Genomic DNA, 21,037 nt, shown 5'->3' with positions numbered 1-21,037 from the left:
CGGGGCGTCATGGTACATGGCTGTGGTCCCAGCTACTCAGGAGGCTGAAGTGGGAGGACTGCTTGAGCCTGAGAGGTTGAGGCTGCAGTGAGCCATGATCGCGCCACTGCACTCCAGCTTGGGCGACAGAGTGAGACACAGTCAAAAACAAAAACAAAAAACTTTTTGTGTGCATGACAACTGAGTGAAATCAGAAGTGTTAAGTAATTATACTCAGTAGGTGTCTAATACATGTTTATTTCACTGGGATGGAGAGCAGGCCCTACTTCCAGGGAACAGGTTGAGATCTGGAGTCCCTATAGGGTCAAAGCTAGAGGACCCAGAGGAGGAAGACCTGGAAGGCCTTCCTGGAGGAGGAGCTGTCAGCGCCGAGTCCAAAATGAAGAGGCATTTGCAGTCCTGGAGAAAGCTACCCCTGGTAGGGGGAGCTGCAAGAAGAAAGGCTGAGGAGATACCAAGAAAAGCAAGGGACCTGCATCCCCATGCATCCTTCTGCGCATCTGCAGTGGCACTCAGAAGTACACAGAGCCCTCGCTGTCTCCTTGGTCATTGAATTTCTGGATCTGAGTCTTGAGATGCCTCAGTTTACCCTTCAGGTAGTGGCAGCGAGCCTGCTTGTCCAGGAAGCCAGGATCCTAGGCAGGGCGAGACCCGGAAGTCCTTGCAGCAGTCTGCCCTGTGGCCCTCAAGCTGCTCAACCCTCTGCCTTTCATTCTCCGAGCCTTAATTTTCTCTCCTTGAAACTGGGCACAGGCCACTGGGTGAGCTGGGCGAGGTGGCTCATGCCTGTAATCCCAGCAGTCTGGGAGGCCGAGGTGGGCGGAACACTTGAGGTCAGGAGTTCTAGACCAGCCTGGCCAACATGGTGAAACCCTGTCTCTACTAAAAATACAAAAATTTGCCAGGCGTGGTGGTGAGCGCCTGTGATCCCAGCTGAGGCAGGAGAACCGCCTGAACCTGGCTGGCTGAGGTTGCAGTGAGCTGAGATCTTACCATTGCACTCCAGCCTGGGCGACAGAGCGAGATTTTGTCTCAAAAACAAACAAAACAAAACAAAACAAAACCCGACACAGGCACCCCAGCCTCACAGAAGTCTCAGGAGTGCAAGACCAAGATATGGGATGCAAGACTCACCATTCGCTTCTTCTCAAACTCCCTCCAAACCCGGGCTGCAACTTGGGCCTCCTTCTGCAAGGGGAGGAGTAGAAAGGGGGTTTAGGGAGAGTTGAACTCAAGGAGGGATGGGGAAACTGAAGCTCAGACACACTAAATGCCCATCTAGTGGGGACTTCAAGGGCTGACCTAAGCCATGTGTGGTGTGGCGCCCAGCCAACGTGGAGTAGAAAGAGTCCCAGAAATCTGGATCCAGTGGGTGTCCCATAGGCTTGTGTCGGGCCACTCAGAAGGGCTGCGGGGCAGGGCTTTCTTTCTCCCCAGTGCTGACCTGGCTTTGGGGTGGGGGCAGGGAGCTCAGCAGGGCCTCCAGCTGCCTGAGCTTTGCCTGTGCACACCCCACCTCCCGCTGGAGCTCCACGAACTCTCCGTACTGGTCCTGGAACACTGCGGCGTAGCGGCTCCGCTCCCTCTCACTGCTCACCGGTGGGTACTTACTACCAGGTTGAAGGGGGTCAGAATGTGAGCGTAAAGAACCCCACCCTTTCCCCCAGTCAGTGTAATTTGCTTTCCTTTGTCCATGCTGGGCCCCCTACTAAAAATGTTCCTTTTCTCCCCGTCTTTTTATTATTATTATTATTTTATTTATTTTTTTTGAGACAGAGTCTTGCTCCGTCGCGCCCAGGCTGGAGTGCCGTGGCGGGATCTCAGCTCACTGCAAGCTCCGCCTCCCGGGTTTACGCCATTCTCCTGCCTCAGCCTCCCGAGTAGCTGGGACTACAGGCGCTCGCCACCTCGTCCGGCTAGTTTTTTTGTATTTTTTAGTAGAGACGGGGTTTCACCGTGTTAGCCAGGATGGTCTCGATCTCCTGACCTCGTGATCCGCCCTCCTTGGCCTCCCAAAGTGCTGGGATTACAGGCGTGAGCCACCGCGCCCCGCCTTTATTATTATTTTTTGAGATAGAGTCTTGCTGTGTTGCCCAGGCTGGAGTGCAGTGGAGTGATCTCGGCTCACTGCAACCTCCACCTCCCGGGTTCAAGCAATTCTCCCACCTCAGCCTCTTCAGTTGCTGGGATTACAGGCATGCACCACCATATCCAGCTAATTTTTGTATTTTTAGTAGAGACGGGGTTTCACCATGTTGGCCAGGCTGGTCTCGAACTCCTGACCACAAGTGATCCACTCACCCCACAAGGGATCCTTTTCTTTTTACTCTTTGGTAAACTCTTATTCAACTGTCAAAGCCCCAGCCTCAGTGCCCCTCTCTGATCTCAGGCATGAAGAATCACATGGGGGACACTCACAGCTCATAGTCGGGCACTGGGTGGGGCCTAGGCTTATGCCCCTTAGGGATGGCTCCGATAGGCTTCTTGGCACCCAGGAGGGCCTGGGAGAGCAGCTCATCCTCAAACACAATCTTCCTGGGCTTTGCCTTGTGGGGTCCCGGCTGGGGCTGGCACGGAGGGCGGGGGGCGCTGGTTTTGAGGCCTCCAGGCGCCAGTCCTTGCAGCTGCCACAGGAATCGTGGTTTGGAGTTAAATCGGGGTGTCGGGAAACCGGAGTCCTTCAAACTGGGGGGACTAAATCTTTTGCCTAGAGGCCCGGCCTGGGGACCCCCTCCCGGTCAGGCTCACCGGGGGCCCAGGCCCAGGCGGGTGAGTCTGCAGGTGCCCCCGGGAGCCGCGAGTCTTTGGGGGCTCCTGGGTGGGCATCGGCCTCCGGCAGAAGCAGCTCGCAGGTTTCCGGGCTGATGGGCGGGTCCTCCGGGGGGCGTCGTGTCCCGCGCGCGGCGGGGGTGGTCTGCGGGCGGCCTGTGGGTGGACACGCGGAGAGGACACGCCTGGCGACGCGCACGGAGAAACGACGCGCGGGTAGCACAGCCCGAAAGCAGCCAACTCTCACCCAGCGGGAGCAGAGTTCCCCAGCGCGGCCTCTATTTGCATAGACGCACGCGATTGGTCCGCAGCGACCTCCAGACCCCGCCCACGACTGCGTAACCCAAAAGAGCGCTATGTAAACGAGCTCTGACGTCGCCGCGCAGCCTGGGACCTGCTCTAGTTAACCCCCGCGCTGCCGGAGCCTCGCCCTCTGGGGCACGCGGAGCCCACGGACAACCGCGCCCGAGGAGCTCCCCGGGACCTCCACCCCACCTGCAAGGCCATCCGGCTGGCTACCGCCCCGGGTCACCTGTCCCAGCGTCTGGAGCTCCGAGCCTGGGTCCGCTGTCAGAGAGGCACTTCCGTCCCGGTTGTGCGTTTACTGCAGGATGGACCCGACCTGCAGGGTCGCTCGGCAGGGCAGTGGGGCGGGGTCTGACGGGAGGGGGCTGGGCCTGACGACCTGGGGGCGGGGCTGACCCGTCTGGGCGTGGCCACACACCTTCGAAACGTGGTCGACTCCGACCTCGACTCTCAAGTTTGTCTGATAAAACGGGATGGTTTTGCAAATTTAAACTTATTTATTTTTTCAGCAATTACATGAAAAAAAAAATTAACAAGAGCCTCGCTTGCCCAGGCTGGAATGCAGTGGCGTGATCTCAGCCCACTGCAGCCTCCGCCTCCCGGGTTCAAGGGTTCTCCTGCCTCAGCCTCCCGAGTAGCTGGGACTACAGGCGCCCTTCAACACGCTCGGCTAATTTTTTCTTTTTCTTTTTTTTTTTTTTTGAGACGGAGTCTCGCTTTGTCACCCAGGCTGGGGTGCAGTGGCGCGATCTCGGCTCACTGCAAGCTCCGCCTCCCGGGTTCACGCCATTCTCCTGCCTCAGCCTCCCGAGTAGCTGGGACTACAGGCGCCCGCCACCACGCCCGGCTAAGTTTTTGTATTTTTAGTAGAGACGGGGTTTCACTGGGTTAGCCAGGATGGTCTCGATCTCCTGACCTCGTGATCCGCCCGTCTCGTCCTCTCAAAGTGCTGGGATTACAGGCTTGAGCCACCGCGCCCGGCCTCGGCTAAGTTTTTCTATTCTTTAATAGAGACGGGGTTTCACCGTGTTAGCCAGGATGGTCTCGATCTCCTGACCTCGTGATCCGCCCTCCTCAGCCTCCCAAAGTGCTGGGATTACAGGCCTGAGCCACCGCGTCCGGCCTCTTACGTGTACTTTCAAAGTTGAAAATACTGACTACTCAGGCCAGGCGCGGTGGCTCACGCTTATAATCCCAGCATTTTGGGAGGCTGAGGTGGGCAGATCACGAGGTCAGGAGTTCGAGACCAGCCTGGCCAACATAATGACACCCCGTCTCTACTACAAAAAATTAGCCAGGTGTGGTGGCAGGTGCCTGTAATCCCAGCTACTTGGGAGGCTGAGGCAGGAGAACTGCTTGAACCCGGGAGGCAGAGGTTGCAGTGAGCCAAGATTGCGCCAGTGCACTCCACCTGGGCGACAGTTGAGAGACTTTGTCTCAAAAAAAAAAAAAAAAAAAAAAAAAAGGCCGGGCGCGGTGGCTCATGCCTGTAATCCCAGCACTTTGCGAGGCCGAGGCGGAAGGATCACCTGAGGTCGGGAGTTCAAGACCAGCCTGACCAACATGGAGAAACCCCCTCTCTACTAAAAATACAAAATTAGCCGGGGTGGTGGCGCATGCCTGTAATCCCAGCTACTTGGGAGGCCAAGGCAGGATAATTGCTTGAACCCGGGAGGTGGAGGTTGCGGTGAGCTGTGATCTCTCCATTGCACTCCAGCCTGGGCAACAAGAGCGAAACTACGTCTCAAAACAAACAGAAAAACAAACAGGAAATATTGCCTATTGCATGAGTGAAAAAATTTAGAAACTATTTCATAAGTCTTTTCCTGTTATATCCTGCAAATGTTTTTGCTTGTTGATTTTTAGAGGTTCTTCAGGCCGGGCGCGGTGGCTTAAGCCTGTAATGCCAGCACTTTGGGAGGCCAAGACGGGCGGATCACGAGGTCAGGAGATCGAGACCATCCTGGCTAACACGGTGAAACCCCGTCTCTACTAAAAAATACAAAAAACTAGCCGGGCGAGGTGGCAGGCGCTTGTAGTCCCAGCTACTTGGGAGGCTGAGGCAGGAGAATGGCATAAACCCCGGGGGCGGAGCTTGCAGTGAGCTGAGATCTGGCCACTGTACTCCAGCCTGGGCGGCAGAGCGAGACTCCGTCTCAAAAAAAAAAAAAAAAAAAAGAAGTTCTTCAAATGTCAGCCGGGCAAGGTGGCTTATGCCTGTAATCCCAGCAGTTTGGGAGGCCAAGGTGAGTGGATCACTTGTGGTTAGGAGTTCGAGACCAGCCTGGCCAACATGGTGAAACCCCGTCTCTACTAAAAATACAAAAATTAGCCAGTCATGGTAGCATGCACCTGTAATCCCAGCTACTCAGGAGGCTGAGGCAGGAGAATCACTTGAAACTGGGAGGCGGTGGTTGCAGTGAGCCATGATTGTGCCGCTGTACCACTCCAGCCTGGGCGACAGAGCGAGACTCCAAAAAAAGTTCTTCAAATGTCAAGAAAATTCATGTAACCAGGCAGTGTATCTTTTTTTATTGCTGCTATAAATGGGATGCTTTAATACATTTTAAAGCTATATACATATATAGTATACAAGAAATGAATTTTAAAATATCCCTAAGTTTCTTGCTAGCTTATAGAATTCTTTTATTGAAATATCTTTAGTCACATTGCTTGGGCCTATCATATATACAGTCATCTGCAAATAATTTTGCCCTCTCATTTCTTATTTTTCTTCTTTTCTTATTTTTCAGTCTCATTTCTTTCTTCTTGTTTTAGAGACAGAGTCTCACTCTGCCGCACAGGCTGGAGTGCAGTGGCGCCAACATAGCTCACTGCAGCCTTGAACTCCTGGGCTCAAGTGATCATTTGCCTCAGCCTCCTGAATAATTGGAGCTACAGGTGCGCACCACCACACCTGGATAATTTTTTTTTTTTTAAGATGGAGTCTTGCTCTGTCTCCCAGGCTGGAGTGCAGTGGTGTGATCTCGGCTCACTGCTACCTCCGCCTCCTGGGTCAAGCAATTCTCCTGCCTCAGCATCTTGAGTAGCTGGGATTACAGGTGCTCGCCACCACATCTGGTTAATTTTTGTTTTTGTTTTTGTTTTTTTTGAGAGGAAGTCTCACACTGTCGCCCGGGCTGGTATGCAGTGGGGTGATCTCGGCTCACTGCAGCCTCCACCTCTCGGTTTCAAGCGATTCTCCTGCCTCAGCCTCCCGAGTGGCTGGGACTACAGGTGTACACCACCACACCTGGCTAATTTTTGTATTTTCAGTAGAGACGGGTTTTCACCATGTTGGCCAGGCTGGTCTTGAACTCCTGACCTCGTGATCTGCCCATCTCGACCTCCCAAAGTGCTGGGATTACAGGCGTGAGCCACCGTGCCTGGCCTTGCTAGCTTATAGTCTTTATATTTTTATATAAAATAGAAATTATTTTTATATAAAAATTATATAAAAATAATTTTTATATTTTTAGTAGAGATAGGGTTCCACCATCTTGGCCAAGCTGATCTCAAACTCCTGACCTCATGATCCACCCGCCTTAGTGTCTCAAAGTGCTGGGATTACAGTCATGAGTTACTGCACCCAGCTGATAATTATTCTTTTTTTGAGATGGAGTCTTGCTTTGTTGCCCAGGCTGGAGTGCAATGGCACGATCGTGGCTCACTGCAACCTCTGCCTCCTGGGTTCAAGCAATTCTCCTGCCTCACCTTTCTGAGTAGCTGGGATTACAGGCACCTGCCACCACGCCCAGCTAATTTTTGTATTTTTTAGTAAAGACAGAGTTTCACCATATTGGCCAGGCTGATCTTGAACTCCTGACCTCAAGTGATCCACCTGCCTCGGCCTTCCAAAGTGCTGAGATGACAGGCGTGAGCCACACCAGGTGGCCTACATCTGGATAATTTTTACATTTTTAAATTTTTATTGGTAGAGATGGGGTCTCGCTATGTTGTCCAGTCAGGTCTTAAACTCCTAGGATCAAGCGGTCCTCCTGCTTCAGCCTCCCAAGTAGTTGTGACTAAAGACATGAGCACCATGCCTGGTATTTTATTTATTCTATTTACAGGGTCTTGCTATGTTGTCCAGGCTAGTCTCTATATTCTGGCCTCAAGCAATCCTCCTGCCTCAGCCTTTGGAGTATCTGGGACCACAGGTGTGCACCACCATATTTGGCCCCTTTTATTTTTTTCTTCTAGTTGTGCTGACTACCACCTCAAGACTATGTTAAATTATGGAGGCAGGGTGACTGTGAGCATCCTTCCCCGTTTCATTTCCCCAGGTTTTTTTTTTTTTTTTTGAGACGGAGTTTCGCTCTTGTTGCCCAGGCTGGAATGCAATGGCGCGATCTTGGCTCACTGCAACCTCCGCCTCCCCACAACCTCCGCCTCCCAGGTTCAAGCCATTCTCCTGCCTCGGCCTCCCTAGTAGCTGGGTTTACAGGCACGCGCCACCACGCCCGGCTAATTTTGTATTTTTAGTAGAGACAGGGTTTCTCCATGTTGATCAGGCTGGTCTCGAACTCCAAACCTCACATGATCCGCCTGCCTCGGCCTCCCAAAGTGCTGGGATTACAGGCGTGACCCACCGCGCCCAGGCTTGTTTTTGTTTTTTAAGCCAGAGTCTCACTCTTTTACCCAGGCTGGAGTGCAATGGTGTGATCTCGGCTCACTGCAACCTCTGCCTCCCAGGTTCAAGTGATTCTCCTGCCTCAGCCTCCTGAGTAGCTGGGATTACAGCCACGTGCCACCATGCCTGTCTAATTTTTGTATTTTTGGTAGAGACAAGGTTTCACTATGTTGGCCAGGCCGGTGTCGAACTCCTGACCTCAAGTGATCTACCTCTTTCGGCCTCCCAAAGTGCCGGCGTTACAGGTGGCGTTAGCCACTGTGCCTGGCCTATTCCTCATTTTGATGGCAGAAATTTTGAGTATTTGCCCATTAAAGTCGACGCTTCCTTTGGCTTGAAATTGTTCAGTGAAGTGAGGAACATCTCCATCTATTTCCTTTCTTTTCAAATTAGGAGCCTTTGGGTAATGGAGGCTAAACAGTACAATTTGTCATTTCAGCATCTGTGATTTTGTTTTCTGAGGCATTAATGTACTGCCTTTTGCTGTTGTTGTTGTTGTTTGAGACAGGGTCTTGCTCTGTCGCTCAGGCTGGAGTGTAGTGGTGTGATCACAGCTCACTGCATCCTCGAACTCCTGGACTCAAGCCATTCTCCTGTCTCAGCCTCCCAAGTAGCTGGGAGTATTTTTTGTAGAGATGGGGTTTTACCATGTTGTCCAGACTGGCCTCAAACTCCTGAGCTCAAGCAATCCTCCCACCTTGGCCTCCCACAGTGCTGGCATTACAAGGCGTGAGCCACGGTGCCCCGGCCAATGTGGTTTTCTAATAAGGAATCATCCCTGTGTCTCAGGCATAAACTTCCTGTCTTTTTTTTTTTTTTTTTTTGAGTAGGGGTCTCACTCTGTCACCCAGGCTGGAGTGCAGTGCTGCATGATCACTGCTCACTGTAGCCTCCAATCCCTGGGCTCAAGGGTTCCTTCTGCCTCAGACTCGCCAGTAGCTAGGATTATAGGTGTGAGTCACCATGCCTGGCTCAGTCTCTTTCTTATGATCTACTTTTTTTTTTTTTTTTTTTGAGATAGAGTCTCGCTCTTGTTGCCCAGGCTGTAGTGCAGTGGCCGGATCTCAGCTCACTGGAAGCTCCGGCTCCTGGGTTTACGCCATTCTCCTGCCTCAGCCTCCCGAGTAGCTGGGACTACAGGTGCCTGCCACCTTGCCCGGCTAGTTTTTTTGTATTTTTTTTAGTAGAGACGGGGTTTCACCGTGTTAGCCAGGATGGTCTCGATCTCCTGACCTCGTGATCCGCCCGTCTCGGCCTCCCAAAGTGCTGGGATTATAGGCGTGAGCCACCGTGCCCGGCCTTGATGTACTTTTTAAAAGCTGCCAGTAGCACTTTTAAAAATCTCTACTTGGGCCGAGCACAGTGGCTTATGCTGTAATCCCAGCACTTTGTGAGGCCAAGGCAGGAGGATTGCTTGAGGCTAGGAGGTCGAGGCTGCAGTGAGCTATGATTGCACCACTGCACTCTAGCCTGGACCACAGAGTGAGACCCTGTCTCAAAAAAAAAAAAAAAAAAATCCCTACCTAATGATTTTACTCACTGTGTGATGGGGTCCATTGGGTGGGGGTCCACTGGGCACCTCCGAGGGTCTCCACAATGCCGTCATGCTGCCATGGGGCAGACACCCCAAGCCCTTGTCACCAAGCCCCTCAGCTGCTCCCTTACAGGCTGTTCCCTGTCTGGAGCTGGTGTGAGAGCAGGGCTCAGGACCCCAGAATTCCTACTCCATGACCCTTTTCAGGACCCCTACCCTAGTACCCACAGAGTTCTCCTTTGAAATGATCAGACTATGACCTGGGGCGGGCAGGGTCTCCAGGGAGCGCTGGGCACGGCCCATGTGTGTTTGTCGAGTGACTGTGTGAGGGATCTGTAGTGTCCCAAGAGCTGGGGCTGCAGTGTGGCTGAGCTGTGTCCTCGAATTATTGCCTTCAATTTCAGGGAAGACCTAGTGTTGAGACCCCCTCCTCCAGGCTGAGCTCCTGTCATTACCCCACTCCTCCTGGACCCTCCAAGCCCCTGTCCTACCCTTTGGCCTCACTCTGGCCTCACATTGCTGAAGGCATTGAGTTTGGCTGTGAGTCTGCTAATCGGAGGCTCCTAGGGCCTCCTGGGCCTGGGCCTCGTCCATTATGGGGTAGGCTCCAGAGGAACATGGGGGGAGGGAGAGTTTGATGGGTCACCACCCGCCAGCCTGACTTTTTCTGTTTTTTTTTTTGCAATAGAGTCTTGCTTTGTTGCTCAGGTTGGAGTACAGTACCGCGATCTTGGCTCGCTGCAACCTCCACCTCCTGGGTTCAAGCGATTCTCGTGCCTAAGCCTCCCAAGTAGCTGGGACTACAGGCATGTGCCACCATGCCCGCCTGAGTTTTGTATTTTTTGGTAGAGACGGATTTTCACCACGTTGGCCAGGCTGGTCTCGAACTCCTGGCCTCAAGTGATCCACCTGCCTTGGCCTCCCAAAGTGCTGGGATTCCAGGCGTGAGCCCCCGCATCTGGCGCTGAGGTTCTTCTTTCCCTGCTCACACACTCTCTGTGGCTCTTCAGGGACCTCCAAAGACCCTCCCATCTCATTGCCCACCCTGAAAGGCATTGCTGGATGGGGACAGGGGACAGAAGGAAGACAGACAAGGTGGGCGGGGGTCTTTATTTGAGTTTGGGCATGATTCGAATGAAGAGGATCATACTGATGAAGATGAAGCAGACGATAATGAGCATGGCCCAGAGGAACCAGTTGACTGACTTCTGTGTGTGCTGCTCCAGCCGCTCTGACTCTGTCTTCAGCTTCTCCAGGTTCTGGTCTGCCATTTTCAGTGAGTGTGACAGGGTCTGCGGGGAAGGTGGAAAGGGTGTCAACAGGACTGGGGCCTGAATAGCTTCTCTCTACTTCCCTGGGGCTGGCCTGCACCTCTTGTCGCTTGCTGGTGCTATGCCCTCTGCAGGGAATGCCATTTTTGCCTTCTACAAAACTCCTATTCATCCCACAAAGCCCCAGCCACCATGCTCCTGTGCTGGGAAGCCTTCTCTGATGCCCCAGGGCAGAGGCTGGAGAGCTCCCCCAGTCTCCACACCTGGTTGTCCTTCTTGATGACACTCTGGGCGGCCAGCGTATTGGTCTTGAGGCTCCGGGCCAGTCCTAGCATCTCTTCCGCCAGCTTTTCCTGGAGATTCTGATGTCGCTGCAGGACGAGGTCTAGCTCAGCTGCCGACTGCTTCTCACTCACTGGCTGGGACCCTGCCACTCCACTGATCTCACACATGGTGGGAGGAGGGCATGAGAGATGGAGTGGGAAAGAGGAGAAGACCAATACATTTTCTTGTTTTTTTTTGAGACAGCATCTCGCTCTGTGGCCCAGGCTGGAGTGCAATGGCGTGATCTCAGCTCACTGCAACCTCCACCTCCTGGGTTCAAGCGATTCTCCTCCCTCAGCCTCCTGAGTAGCTAGGATTACAGGGACCTGCCACCACGCCCAGCTAATTTTTTTATATTTTTAATAGAGACGAGGTTTCACCATGTTGGCCAGGATGGTCTCAATCTCTTGACCTCGTGATCCGCTCGCCTGAGCCTCCCAAAGTGCTGGGATTACAGGCATGAGCCACCGCGCCCGGCCGACCAACACATTTTCAAAGCAAGCCAAAGGTCATGGCTTCAGCCACAGCCCTGCGTGGGACTCAGTTTCCCCTCCTCTGCTTTGACTTTTTTTTTTTTGGGACAGAATTTCGCCCTTGTCACCCAGGCTGGAGTGCAATGGCACCATCTCAGCTAACTGCAACCTCTGCCACCCGGGTTCAAGCGATTCTCTTGCCTCAGCCTCCCAAGTAGCTGGGATGACAGGTGCCTGCCACCACACCTGGCTAATTTGGTGTTTTTAGTAGAGATGGGGTTTCACCATATTGGTCAGACTGGTCTCGAACTCCTGACTTCAGGTGATCCACCCGCCTTGGCCTCCCAAAGTGCTGGGATTACAGGCGTGAGCCACTGCATCCAGCTCTTTTTTTTTTTTTTTTTTTTTTTTTTTGAGACTGAGTTTCACTCTGTTGCCCAGGCTGGAGTGCAATGGCACCATCTCGGCCCACTGCAACTTCCGCCTGTCGGGTTCAAGAGGTTCCCCTGCCTCAGCCTCCTGAGTAGCTGAGACTACAGGCGCATGCCACCATACCCGGCTAATTTTTTGTATTTTTAGTAGAGACAGGGTTTTGCCATGTTGGCCAGGCTGGTCTTGAACTCCTCGCCTCAGGTGATCCGCCTGCCTCAGTTTCCCAGAGTGTTGGGATCATGGGCGTGTGCCACTGCGTCTGGCCTACTTTGACTTCTGCGAAGAGCATCCACAGAAGTGGCTTCTGGTTGGTTTAGATCCTTGTGGTAGTGCCTCAGTGGTCCAGGGTTTGGCCAGTGCCACCCCGTCCCTGCCGCACCACCCAATTGCCACTACTGCCCCAGGGCCGCAGACACTCACGTTCTCTTCCTTACGTCCATCTCAGGCTCTGAAAGCAAAACAGGCCAAGCAAAAAGGCAAGTGTTGGTTTCCTGTTTCCGGCATCCTAACCATCGCCTGTGCTGGGCCTACCGTTTGGAATGTTGTTTCCTCATCTTGTCTGCTGCCCCGTTGGCTTCTGACCATGATGGAATACCCCCTCTTCTAGGAGGGTCTCCTTACTCCTGTCTCGGTTCCCTCAGACCCCAGGTCCCTCCCTCCAGCCTAGCCTTGGTCCCATAGGCTGGGCGTGCCTAGCTTTAACAAATTTATCTATTTGCTTATTTTTGAGATAGAGTCTTTCTCTGTCGACCACGCTGGAGTGCACTGGCGCGATCTCAGCTCACTGCAACCTCCCCCTCCCAGCCTCAAGCAATCCTCCTGCCTCAGCCCCCCAAATAGCTGGGACTATAGGTGTGCGTCACCATGCCTGGCTAATTTTTTTCCTTTTTTTTTTTTTTTTTTTGAGACGGAGTCTTGCTGTGTCACCCTGGCTGGAGTGCAGTGGTGTGATCTCAGCTCGCTGCAACCTCCACCTCCTGGGTTCAAGCAATTCTCCTGCCTCAGCCTCCTGAGGAGCTGGGACTACAGACAGGCGGCACTGCATCCGGCTAAGTTCTGTATTTTTAGTAGAGACAAGGTTTGGTCATGTTGGCCAGGTTGGTCTCAAACTCCTGACCTCAGGTGATCCACCTGCCTCAGCCTCCCAAATTGCCGGGATTACAGGTGTGAGCCACTGTGCCCGGCAGGAGTGCCTAGCTCTGTTTCCTCTCGGGGCCATTTCCTCTGTCCTGGCTCTTCCTCCACGTGTAATTTGGTGATGCTGCTGTTGGAATCAGGCTGGGCATGGAGGCCCCAGGGCAGCAAGGATGTATGTCTTGTCCTAGGCAGCTGGCCCTCAAGTCCTGTTGTGTTCATGGTGACTCACCTGCAGAGTCCTGTGGAAAGAAGTAAGTGGCATGAGACTGGGCGCAGTGGCTCACTCCCAGCACTTTGGGAGGCCGAGGTGGGCAGGTCACCTGAGGTCAGGAGTTTGAGACCAGCCTGGCCAACGTAATGAAACCCCATCTCTACTAAAAATACAAAAAATTAGCCAGGTGTGGTAGGGGTGCCTGTGATTCCAGTGGCTCAGGAGACTGAGGCAGAAGAATCTCTTGAACCCAGGAGGCGGAGGTTGCAGTGAGCCGAGATCGCCCCACTGCACTCCAGCCTCGGCAACAAGAGTGAATCTCCATCTCAAAAAAAAAAAAAAAAAAAGTAAATGCCATGAAGTCACCCCCCTTGTCTTGTTCCCAAACCTGTCCCTTCTGATCTCAACCTTTTCACCTTCAGTCAGGACACGGGGAAATCCCATGACCTCTGAGCCTGTTTCCTCTACTATAAACTGGTAACAACCACTCATATATATATATTTTTTGAGATGGAGTTTTGCTCTTATTGCCCAGGCTGGAGTGCAATGGCTCAATCTTGGCTCACCGCTACCTCTGCCTCCCAGGTTCAAGCGATTCTCCTGCCTCAGCCTCTTGAGTAGCTGGGATTACAGGCATGCGCCACCATGCCCAGCTAATTTTGTATTTTTAGTAAAGACAGGGTTTCTCCATGTTGGTCAGGCTGGTCTCTAACTCACGACCTCAAATGATCTGCCCGCCTTGGCCTCCAAAGTGCTGGGATTACAGGCGTGAGCTGCCGCACCCCGCCACAACAACTCATATTTTAAAAGATGGAGCTGATCCACATAAAGTGCTCAGAAAGGAACTTGTCATCTTCTTTTACAGCTGAAGAAACTTTCGTGTCTTGTAAGTTGCAAGCCAGGACTCAAACCCTGCTCTTGGGCCAACTCTGGGGCTTAACCAGACACGTTCCATTTTTGCCTTGTACCAAATTTGCTATTCATCTAGCAAAGCCTTAGCCACAGTGCCCCTCTGTTGGGCGGCCTTGTGTGATGACCGAAGGAAGCGATTGCTGGACCCCTTCAGAGCCCCTGTATCTGACAGTATTGTGGTTCCAGCTGCCTGCAGGCTGCCTGCCCCGTCCCTGTCCAAGGGGTTCCCAGGGACCAGGGAAGGAGCCCTACCGTGCCTAGTAGCTCACTCCGCATCTCGCTGGTGTACCGCGCCCGTGACTGCAGATGCACCGTCTTTGTGGCGGGCACTCGCTCTCTGGCTGTGGTTGGCACACGGCCAGGGGCCAGGAACTGGTTGGCCAGTGCTTTCTCTGAGGAGGAGGTCTGCAGAAATGTGGGAAGAGAAGTCACTGGAGGCGCAGGTCCTGGGGACGAAAGTGAGCGGTGATGGGGGCTCGGGGGGAGGGGCACCCCTTCTCACCAGCTTCTCGGCTTGCAGCATCCCCTTCAGAAAATCCACCTTCCAGGAATATTCATTGATCACCTCAGAGGCCGGTTTGCTGGGAGGTAGGAAGAAGAAAAAGAAAACCTGTCCATGGTCCCCAGCTCAGGGAAGGGTCCCAGCTGGGACAGCGGTACTGGGATGTCCCAGAATAGCCACGTGCTGATGTGAAAGCGGTAAGGCTGCCTGCACTCACCTCGCGTGGACCTTCAGGGCCTGCAACATGTCCTCCAGGGCTCCCACGTACTGGGGAGGAAAAGTGGATTGTCACCCGGGGGTCGTTCCCACGTCCTGCTCACGGGAGTGGGGGGCGGGGCCGACAAATGGGAGGGGTCAAGCGCAAAGGAGGCGGGGCCAGTGGGGGAGGGGCGGAGTCCCAGGGACGGGGGCGGAAGCTACAGGTAGACGTGGCGGGACTGACCGGAAAGGGCGCTGCCCGAGAGGCTACTGGGGCAGGGGAGTCCGGCTAGGTGGCTTCCAACCCTAGGAACCACCCCCCGGGAGTCGGACTCTACGCGGCAGTGCGAGATCCCCTCACCTTCTCCAGGCGCCACTCGTCCGGGTCCCGTTTCTCCGCTGCCATCGCCTCGCAGCGGGATAGTAGCCGCACCAGGTTCAGCTCCAGCCTCGAAGCCGCCATTATCGCCCGGCCCTACCCCGCCCCTTCCGCCGGCGCCATGTTAATAGAGGGCGGAAGTGCCTTCAAGTGGCCTTCCGGGCGGATGTTTCGCCTGCTCCAGTTCGCTGGCCCATCTTTGTTTGGAGCAGAAGTAATACCTTGTTTTGAGGCGGGGCGCTGGGCCGGGCGCGCTGCCTCAGGGCTGTAATGCCAGCATTTTAGGAGGCGGAGTTGGGAAAGGATTGCTTGAAGCCAGGAGTTCGAGGCCAGCCCGGGCAATATAGCGCGACCCTACCTCTATTTAAAAAAAAATAGGAGAGGCGCCACCCCATTCTTTCTTACTCAGGCGAATCACTTCCTTTTCTTCGAGAGCGTGTTAACCCTTCGGGAATGATAGGACGACCGGGGTCTTCGGGTGTCAGACCCCCCTGCACTGTGCCCTCTTGTTCTGTTTTGCTTGCTCAAAATACCTCCCCCCACCCCACTACTACCTGGATTCTTCCCAGTCGGAGCTGTTTCACCTCCACGCGTCCTTCCCGATTTCTCTTGTAGGAGGGGCTCTAGCCTGGAATTCAGGAATCCAAGGCTTCCCCCACCTCAGCGGGGCTCATCTGTATTGTGGTTATGAGCTTCCAGGTCACAGCTCCAGCTCTGATTCCATCCCCGGCCCTGGGCGAGTTTAACTTTTCTTGATCCGTTTCTTCCCCCGGGAAATGTACAGTGTGACAGTACCTGCCTCAAGGGTGATATGGGGCAGCTCTGCCTCAGAGTGAGCAAGGTGGGGCTGGGTCCCCCCTAACGCCCAGACCCCCGTGGAGAGAACCCCTTCCCAGCCCACCTCATTACCTGGAAGCTGAGTACCCCTATGCCTGCAGTGCCACTCTTCTGGAGTGAGAGGATGAGGGTGGGGGCTTCACAGGGACCAGGGCCTGGCATGCAGCCCTCATGTTTTCCCATACCTTAGATCATCTGTACCTTGGTCACACCAGTGGGCCTGATGTCCTTGAAAAATACCATAGACGGATGGGCGCAGTGGCTCACGCCTGTAATCCCAGCACTTAGGGAGGCTGAGGCAGGTGATCAACTGAGGTCAGGAGTTTGAGACCAGCCTGGCCAACATGGTGAAACCCCGTCTCGAGTAAAAATACAAAAATTAGCCGGGTGTGATGGTGGGTGCCTGTGATCCCAGCTACTTGGGAAGCTGAGGCAGGCGAATCACTTGAATCCAGGAGGCAGATGTTGCAGTGAGCCAAGATCACGCCATTGCACTCCAGCTTGGGCAACAGAGCAAGAATCCATCTCAAAAAAAAAAAAAAAAAAAAGAAAGAAAAATACAATGGAGGGCTGGGTGTGGTGGCTCATGCCTGCAATCCCAGCACTTTGGGAGGGTGAGGTGGGTGGATCACTGGAGGTCAGGAGTTTGGAGCAGCCTGGCCAACATGGTGAAACCCTGTCTATCAAAAAATACAAAAATTAGCCAGGCGTGGTGGTGCACACCTGTAATCTCAGCTACTCGGGAGGCTGAGGCAGGAGAATCGCTTGAACCTGGGAGGTGGAGGCTGCAGTGGGCTGAGATCGTGCAAACTGCACTCCCGCCTGGGCGACAGAGACCATGTTTCAAAAAAACAAACAAAGAAACAAAAAAACCCCACAACCATGGAGACCAAACCCAGGGCCCATCAAAGGGGCCTCTAGAGGCTGGCAGGGCAGAGTCTAAATCCCAGCCATGCCCCTCCCAGCTGTGTGGCCTTGGACAAGCCCCTCAACCTCTGGCATGTGCAGTCTGGACTTGGGTTCTTCAGGGCCCCCCAACCAACACCAGCCAGCCAGTGCCCACAACTCCCATCTGATGGCAGCCTGGGAGCCCATCTGTTCCTGTCCTGCTGGGCCCACAGGGAACTGGCTACCTCTGATGGATGGGTGGTGGCTGCAGCTGACATTTAGGCTCCAGAGACTGGGCATTGAAACAGGGAGGCCAGAGAGGCTCCCAGGACAGCAGGTGCTCCTCGCCAAGTGAGGCTCTGCTGGGAGCTCCATTTGCTGGAGGGTCAAGACAGATCTTTGAGGACAGTGTTCCACCATACCCTGCACCCTTCTTGGCTGAGGCCACAGGGCAGACCCCCACCCCCCGGCCCTGCTCTTCCAAGCCCGATCCCACATGAGCAGGCATCCCAGGCACACACTTCTCAGGCACTTTTTATTTCACGCCGTGCGGAGGGCCCTTTGTCCCAGATTTGTGGCCATGTGTCCAGGTGTCTGGGGGGGTGGGCCAAGCCTGAGAGAGGAGGGCCCCGCTCCAGAGATCCCCAGGTTGTCCCTGTTGACCTGTAGGGAGGTCTGACTTCAGGCATTGCCCTCCTGGTCCGTGAGCAGTCCTGAGTCACTGGCTCCTGTTCTGTCACACGGCGTGGGTAGTGCCAAGAGCAGCCAGCCTCCTGCAGCCCCTGGCGTCCGGAAGAGTGACAGCCACATTCAAGTCTCCCTGGCATGTGAGGTCTGTGGTGCCCCTGACTCATGTCCTGGCTCCAGCCACTAGCCTAGACCCCCATGGAAGGTTCCAGCATGTCCTCACATGCACATTGGCCAGGTGGCTGTCCCCCGGAGACATGTGTCAGACTGGCACGGGTCAGGTGGCCCAAGTGTCCAAAACTCTCATGGAGGGTCCCAGCCCACTGGCCACCCCAAGCCAACCATAGCAGGGGTCTGAGCCTCAGACGCGCAGGGGCCTAGCGGCCTCCGCTCTGACAGCTCAAGTCCAGGTTATAAGGGAGACGGGCAGCGTTAATAGAAAACTTTGTACATACACATATAAAAAACCATTTGGTCTTCCATTAAGGCTGTTACAGTTTAAAGTCACGTAAACCACGTACAAAGAAACGGTTAAACGTACAAAAGGGGAGTGGGGAGATGTGAGGCCGCAGGCGGAGATGTGGCGCTCCCCGCAGGTGCGTCGGTGATTTGGGGGCTGGGTGCGAGGGGGGCCTGGCTCCAGCCGGCCTCTCCCTGCCTTGACTCTGCACTTGGGGCCGGTGCCCACCTCACGTCGCTCTTGAGCTTTTGATTCTGGATCCTTCTCTGAGGGCCGAACACTAGCTCTGCAGCTCTGGCGCCCAGCTCCAGTGCAGGGGCCGTCCTCGGACATGCAGACTTTGTCAGCTGTGGCCCTCAGCCATTGGCCTGGCCCGAGGCGGGGGGCAGGCAGTACTTTGGGGGGTCCGAGTACCTTCGCTTGGCCCCAGGTGGCTGGCCATCCTCTTCTAGGGGCTCCAGGGCGCCCTGCGTTGGCAGGTGTACCCCAGGCGTGATGTACACGGAATGTACCTGGTCCGGGCGGCGGGCAGGTGGCTCCCGGCGCCGCACTGGGGCAGCCACCTCCCGGGCACCCGGTGCCCAGCAAGGCAGGTGGGAGGGCAGGCCTGGTGGGAGCTTGATGTTGGCCGTGGGCATGATGGGGGTCCGCCGGGGGGTCTTCACTCTGACCGTTACGAAGGACGACGGCCTTCGTCGTGGAGGGGCAGCCACGGTGGGGAGGGGGCTCGGGGCGGGCGCGCCGGGGCAAGGGAGAGCAGGCGCAGGGGGCCCTTTTGAGAGACAGATGGCAGGGTTACTGCAGCTTCAGGGCCGGCAGTCGGAGGACCCTCGCCCTGGGGCCTGCTGGGATGGATGGGAAGGAGAAAAGCAGACGCTACCTTAATACTGACCTTCCGAGGCCCCCCGCCCGGCCCGCTCCTCCAGCAGGCTCTCGGTGCTGGCCGACGTCTCCGAGTCCAGGTTCTCCTCGTCTGAGCCCCTTGGGTCCAGCTCCGGCAGCCGATAGGTGATGTCCTCCCTGGAGGAAAAAGCGTTGTGGTGTCCAAAGCCACTCCACCAAAAGTGCCAGGCCAGTGTGGAACAGAGCAGGCCGTCCTGCTCCTAGATGTAACTCCATGTCCCCAACCTCCCCCCACCCCAAGCAAGAAGATTGCTTGAGCCCAGGAGTTTGAACCCAGCCTGGGCAACATAGGCAGACCCTGTTCTACAAAAAGTAAATAAATTAGGCAGGCGTGGTGATGTGCACCTGTGGTTCCAGCTACTGGGGAGGCTGAGGTGGGAGGACCCCTTGAGCCTAAGCGATTGCGGCTGCAGTGAACTGTGATCGCATCACTACAATCCAGCCTGGGTGACAGAGCAAGACCCTGTCTCCGAAATAAAGGCCAAGTATGGTGGCTCACACCTGTAATCCCAACACTTTGGGAGGCCAAGGTGGGGGATCACTTGAGGTCAGGAGTTCAAGACCAGCCTGGCCAATGTGCTGAAACCCTGTCTCTGCTAAAAACACAAAATTAGCTGGGTGTGGTGGTGGGCACCTGTAGTCCCAGTTACTTGGAGGCTAAGGCAGAGAATCGCTTGAACCTGGGAGGCGGAGGTTGCAGTGAGCCGAGATCACACCACTGCACTCCAGCTGGGTGACAAAGCGAGACTCCGTTTCAAAAAAAAAAAAAAAAAAAGTGTTGTTTGCCCAGTATCAGGGATGACAGGACCAAACCTGGCGAGGCCAAGCGGACCACCAGGGATGGAACCTGCGCTCCAGCTTGCCCTAAACATGAAGGACTGAGGGAGGGGACCGGGCCACTTGCTTCTCCTCCTTGATGGACTGGATCCGTTCAATGAGAATCTCTTTTTCCCGGTCCTCATCGCCACCGGCCGCCTCCTCCTCCAGCAGCACCTCCAGCTCCTCCCCCTGGCTGTCCCGGGCCTTGGGACTCTTGTTCTGAAACAAAGAAGCAAGGGGTCTGACTGACTCCTCTGAGTGGGCGAGGTTAGTGCCAGAGGTGTGAGCGGATCCCAGGTTAGTTCTGATGTGGATGCGCTGGGCTCTTAGTGAGACTTCTCTAGGAATCCCACGGGACAGAGTGGTGGTCGTGTGGCCGATTAGTCGTCCTGAGCACAGAAGGTCAGCAGGCAAGGGGCCTCCCCAGCATGCACTTCTGGAAGGTTAGGACAGGCTCTGTCTATCCTACGAGGGGCCCGGGGCCCCAGGGAACTCCAGCATGCACCGCACCGGGAGACATGCACTGCGGGCCCACCGAACGCGTACATACCAGGACCCCCTCATAGGGAGACGAAAACCCCAGTTTGAGAGGCCATAGCTGGGAGAGAGATGAACACAGGGTGACCACATGGGCCAAGACAGACACAGGCATGAGCTGGGGATACATCCAATGACCAGTACCAAGACAGGGGGTCCCTGGTTCCCACAGGAGCCCAGAGCCCGTTCCCCACTAACGCACCCCTGCACTGTGGGGCTGATTCTTCTGCTCTGGGGTCATTTCCCGGGGGCAGAGGGCCCAGGTCAGAAGGGACAAGGCTGGACTGATGACCTGAACCACCAGCAAGTGGGAAACTGGTCCCCCACCTGCCTCACCTAGAGGGACACAATTGGAGTGAGGCTGAGCGAGGACCATCGTCTTTTGTTCAAGGCAGTAAGTCTGCCCCTGCCTGCACGGCCCGGTGGCCCCAGCCAGGCTGGTTATGGCTGTGGCCAAGGGTGTGGTAGGAGTGGGCGGGGAACTGGAAAGGGAGGCCCCGCCCGGCTACCCGAGACTACATCCACTACCCAGTCCCATCCTCGGCATGGGAGGTCCCGCCCACCCAAGGCCCCCCTCCCACCAAGACCCCGCCCACCAACCTTCCCAGCAACAAAGCCACGCCAAAGGCCCTGCCCAGCCCCAGACCCCGCCCACCAAAGAGGCCCCGCCCCCGCGATCACCGGTACTCACAGCATTTTGTCGCAGGAGCGAAAGCCTGCGGAAGGCGATGCTCTCTGCAGCCTCCAGTTGGCTGATCTCCTCCATCTTCACTTTGTATTTCCTCATCTGCTCCTTGATCAGCATCTCCACGCACCTACAGAGAA

General features: G+C 55.1%; 3 protein-coding genes across 5 annotated transcripts in view; all 3 read right to left on the bottom strand.

Annotated features, from left to right (window-relative positions):
• Positions 1–217: 217 nt before the first annotated feature.
• OCEL1 (occludin/ELL domain containing 1) lies at positions 218–3,370 on the bottom strand (the record flags this gene model as incomplete). Its single annotated transcript, XM_025367984.1, has 6 exons — positions 218–635; positions 1,135–1,188; positions 1,445–1,610; positions 2,419–2,624; positions 2,749–2,925; positions 3,302–3,370. Coding segments are annotated over 6 exons (795 nt in total), but the record flags the coding sequence as incomplete, so codon positions are not given.
• Positions 3,371–10,334: 6,964 nt separating this feature from the next.
• USE1 (unconventional SNARE in the ER 1) lies at positions 10,335–15,227 on the bottom strand. The gene is made up of 8 exons (XM_025367313.1): positions 15,064–15,227; positions 14,722–14,771; positions 14,505–14,583; positions 14,255–14,407; positions 13,109–13,118; positions 12,163–12,190; positions 10,777–10,951; positions 10,335–10,534 (listed from the first exon to the last, which is right to left on the bottom strand). Exons 1-8 carry the CDS (start codon positions 15,163–15,165, stop codon positions 10,352–10,354), a joined length of 780 nt encoding a protein of 259 aa, XP_025223098.1. The 5' UTR covers positions 15,166–15,227; the 3' UTR covers positions 10,335–10,351.
• A 2,092-nt stretch (positions 15,228–17,319) lies between these two features.
• MYO9B (myosin IXB) overlaps positions 17,320–21,037 on the bottom strand; it is a 139,446-nt gene continuing 135,728 nt past the window's right edge. For 2 of the 3 annotated variants that reach the window (XM_025367239.1, XM_025367240.1), the window contains exons 36-40: positions 20,904–21,027; positions 20,226–20,273; positions 19,761–19,894; positions 18,846–18,973; positions 17,320–18,725 (exon numbers count right to left, since the gene is read on the bottom strand). In XM_025367239.1, the coding sequence (XP_025223024.1) occupies positions 18,310–18,725; positions 18,846–18,973; positions 19,761–19,894; positions 20,226–20,273; positions 20,904–21,027 (850 nt within the window). In that variant the 3' untranslated portion in view covers positions 17,320–18,309. Of the gene's footprint in view, positions 18,726–18,833; positions 18,974–19,760; positions 19,895–20,225; positions 20,274–20,903; positions 21,028–21,037 lie in introns of all 3 variants that reach the window. The other variant, XM_025367241.1, reaches the window with a different exon arrangement.

This window comes from Theropithecus gelada, chromosome 19 (genome assembly GCF_003255815.1).
Source record: "Theropithecus gelada isolate Dixy chromosome 19, Tgel_1.0, whole genome shotgun sequence".
Classification (NCBI taxonomy): Eukaryota; Metazoa; Chordata; class Mammalia; order Primates; family Cercopithecidae; genus Theropithecus; species Theropithecus gelada.
Note: the sequence above shows the minus strand (reverse complement) of the source record. Positions and strands in the feature narration are given on the sequence as shown.

What these genes read in the sequence shown, in the direction of transcription:
- USE1 (XM_025367313.1), bottom strand. Translation starts at nt 15,165, where the DNA reads ATGGCGGCTTCGAGGCTGGAGCTGAACCTGGTGCGGCTACTATCCCGC. An exon ending in GCCCTGAAGGTCCACGCGAG is followed by an intron (nt 14,584 to 14,721) that starts GTGAGTGCAGGC and finishes CCTACCTCCCAG; the next exon opens with CAAACCGGCCTCTGAGGTGA. An exon ending in TCATCAAGAAGGACAACCAG is followed by an intron (nt 10,535 to 10,776) that starts GTGTGGAGACTG and finishes CCTTCCCCGCAG; the next exon opens with ACCCTGTCACACTCACTGAA.